This window comes from Monodon monoceros, unplaced genomic scaffold (genome assembly GCF_005190385.1).
Source record: "Monodon monoceros isolate NGI ecotype Baffin Bay Population unplaced genomic scaffold, NGI_Narwhal_1 Super_Scaffold_22, whole genome shotgun sequence".
Taxonomy (NCBI): domain Eukaryota; kingdom Metazoa; phylum Chordata; class Mammalia; order Artiodactyla; family Monodontidae; genus Monodon; species Monodon monoceros.
Window position 1 is genome coordinate 89,985,324 of NW_021703779.1, and position 3,175 is coordinate 89,988,498.

General features: G+C 50.3%; 1 protein-coding gene across 2 annotated transcripts in view; it reads right to left on the reverse strand.

Moving 5' to 3' along the window:
* The window catches only part of MORC4 (MORC family CW-type zinc finger 4), a 50,541-nt gene extending 47,716 nt beyond the window's left edge, over positions 1 to 2,825 (reverse strand). For both annotated transcript variants that reach the window (XM_029239901.1, XM_029239902.1), the window contains exons 1-2: positions 2,724 to 2,825; positions 2,533 to 2,605 (exon numbers count right to left, since the gene is read on the reverse strand). In XM_029239901.1, the coding sequence (XP_029095734.1) occupies positions 2,533 to 2,605; positions 2,724 to 2,825 (175 nt within the window). The remainder of the gene's footprint in view (positions 1 to 2,532; positions 2,606 to 2,723) is intronic.
* Positions 2,826 to 3,175: the final 350 nt, after the last annotated feature.

The window sequence follows — 3,175 nt, forward strand, 5'->3', positions numbered from 1 at the left end:
GTGTCAGCATTCAAATGACCACAAGTTTGAAATTTCAGTCATTTTTTGTCCTCCCTCTCTCTTACCCTATACATCCTTAGGCTCTCTTACACCTTGCTATTGAATATTACTATTCCCATTGACACTTTCTTAGTTTACAGAGTTTCTTCCCTCTCATCTGGATTATTTTGATAACCTCCTACCTCGTCTTTCAAAGCCACGTCTCTCTTTTCTCCAATTCATCTTATACAGCGCTGCAAGATTAACTTTCCTGAAGCACAGCTCTGATCATGACATTCCCTTGCTCAGAAAACTTCAGATTAAAAGCTCAAATACCCAAGCCTCCCAGTCACATTTCGGTCCCAGCCCACCTTCCTAACTTCATTCCCCGCTTGGTACTTGGAGTAAAAATGTCTGTGTTTGAGTCCTGGGTCTGCCACTTACTAAACACATAATCTTGGAAAAGTCAGTTAAATTCTCTGAGCCTCTGTATTCTTATCTGCAGGATGATAATAATAATAATGATGATGATGCCGTCTACCCCAAAAGATATAGTTAAAAATGTATTTATGAAAGCTCTATGTAAACTCTCTAAGGACCTATAGCTTTGACTATTCATGAACTCCATGCTCCAATTAAACTCAACTACTCAGTATTCTTCATGCCTTTGTTCATGCAGTTGTTCCTTTTGCCTGGAATGCCCTCCCCTCCCCACACCCATATCCACATGTCCCAATCCTTCAAATCTCAGCTCAAATGTCACCTCTTCTCCAAAGCCTTTCCTAAACCTCCTCTTCCTGGTAAGCTGGAAGTCATCCCTCCTTCCTCTGAACTCCCACAGCACCCAATGTGTCTATCTTTGCTGATATATCACTTTCTATCTTGCAGTTATACAAAGAATAAACCTTCTGTACATGTTTTGTCTCCCCTACTAGAAGATGAACCTATGTTGTATTCATTTTTGTACCCACCACAGTGGCCTTGCCCACAGTGAGTGCTCAATAAATATTTATCGAATGAATGGTTCACCAGAAAATTAATGCATAAGTGGAGGAGAAAACTATGAAGAAAAACCTAAAATGAAAGCTTCGGATTACCTGTTAACACTTTGCTCTCCCTTTTCCCTATTATTAATATGACCACAAATAGTTGTGATTTGGTTTTAAAATCTCTGTGTTTGTATGTATGTGTGCAGGGATGTGTGCGTATGTATTGATATATAATACACATGTATACTTGCACTTATACGGGTCAGCTTAGGCTAGAATTAGGTTAATACTTAAGGCAAAAATCATATATATTCAAAATTACAAATGGAACACTTTTTAAATCACCCATAAAGTTCAGTACACAGTACAGCATAAGTGCATATGGTTTTGCACAGTGCCACTGTGAGGGAACAACACATTTCTGGCTCTCATTTCCCACTAAGCAAATTGTTACTTTTTGTTACTTTTTCCTGTCTTTTTTTCTTTTTTGTAAGTTGCATGCACTTATATCGCATTCCACTATGAGTTTCCCTCAAGGCATGGTGCAAAACCTTAAAAATATAGTCCCTGTTCTCCAGGATTCAAAACGTGCCAATGTCACTTTTCCCCTTTCACCTTCTAATGAACATACATATTGTGAGCATTCTGTGTTATGGTCAAACTAATCATCAAAGCTCCCCATCACCCTTCCAAATAACTCTCCTGACCATCTCCTCCTGCTGCCCACTGACTTCTCGCCCAAGGCAATCCACACTGCATGGCCACAGCGATTGCTTAAGTTGTAACTGGGGCTCATCTGGGGAGCTTTGAAACCATTTTCAAGATTTTGTTCTGTGCTATCTTGCCCCATAAACATCTCTCCCTAATTTCAGCTTTTGAAACATTTGCAATGTGCTGCATTTTGTCCAGGAATGTTTTTCTTCTTTGCTTTCTACACAGTATTTAGCACACTGCTGCAAAAGCTGGTGTACTTGGCTTCAAGGGATCAACTGAAAACGCTTTAAAAGCAAACATCGGTGGAGCGAGAGGTTAAGTGCTCAGTATTCATTCCAGCGGTGTGAGGGCGCTCGTGGACCGCGGACCCAGCCCTCCGCAGTCGCAGGGAGCCAAATGCACTCGTGTCATCTCCTAAGAGATGTCCCATCATTCCCAGACTCTCTGGTCCCAAAAGTTAAATAACTCCGTCTTCCAGACCTTTCTTCATGCCCCTTTGCTAGCTTGGCGTCCTCCGTCTGTCGCCGGCCCCCGTGGAGCCCAGCTGCCTCAGGGCCCGATATTTTTATGCATCTCCTTTTGATTATTAACTACGCTATCCTAAAGTGCCCGGAACATCACGAGCCAGAGAGAAAAACCACACTGGAGTCCTAACTCTTAGGACACACCTTGTTTCTTCAGCTTAATCCGCGGAACCTCGTCCCTGGCGACGGAGCCGGGGCCGGTCCCGACGCCCCCACCCCAGCCCCCGCCCGCCCCGCGCGGCTCCGCACATTCCTCTCGCGTCCGCGGCACCACGTTGGCACCGCTGCCTCGGGCGATCGCGGCCAGGCCCGCCCTCGCCACTCACCTAGCAGCTCCGCGATGGCACTGAAGGGTCGCGTGTGGCTGCTGGAGTTGCTCTGTAGGTAGCGGGGGCTCATCTGGGGGCGAGAGAAGGTCCAGTCCCGCGTGAGGCCTCGGCCCGCCGGGCCCTCCCCGCGCGCCCCCCGCAGCCCCGGGACCCGCGCGCGCGTCCGCCCCCTCGGGCCCCCGACCTACCGTACTCAGGCGGATCCCAAAGGCCTGCGGGCCGCCGCCCGGCCGGGCCAGCGCGCTGCCCGGCGCGCCAGGGCCCGCGGGGGCCCCTCGGTACAGAAGCATTTTTTTGGCCGCCACGATACTCGTTTGCCGCCGCCGGACTCCTCGCCCGGCCGTCCCGGACTGGCCCTCGCTCGCTCCCGCTCGCAGCTGGCGGCGGCCGTCCGGGACTGGCCCTCGCTCGCTCCCACCCGCAGCTGGCGGAGGCGGGGCACGCTCCAGCCACCTGTCCGGGACGGGAGGGGTGAGGCCGGCAGCGCCGCGCGGTGGCCCCGCCCTGTCAGCACCTCTCCCGACCCGCGACTGCTGGGCCGGCCGCGGGGCCGTACAGAAATATGGCGACCTCCTGACAGCCGCTCCTTGATCCCCGCCCCTAATTAATTCTTGGCGTTTGCCATAGGCCAGGCAGCCGA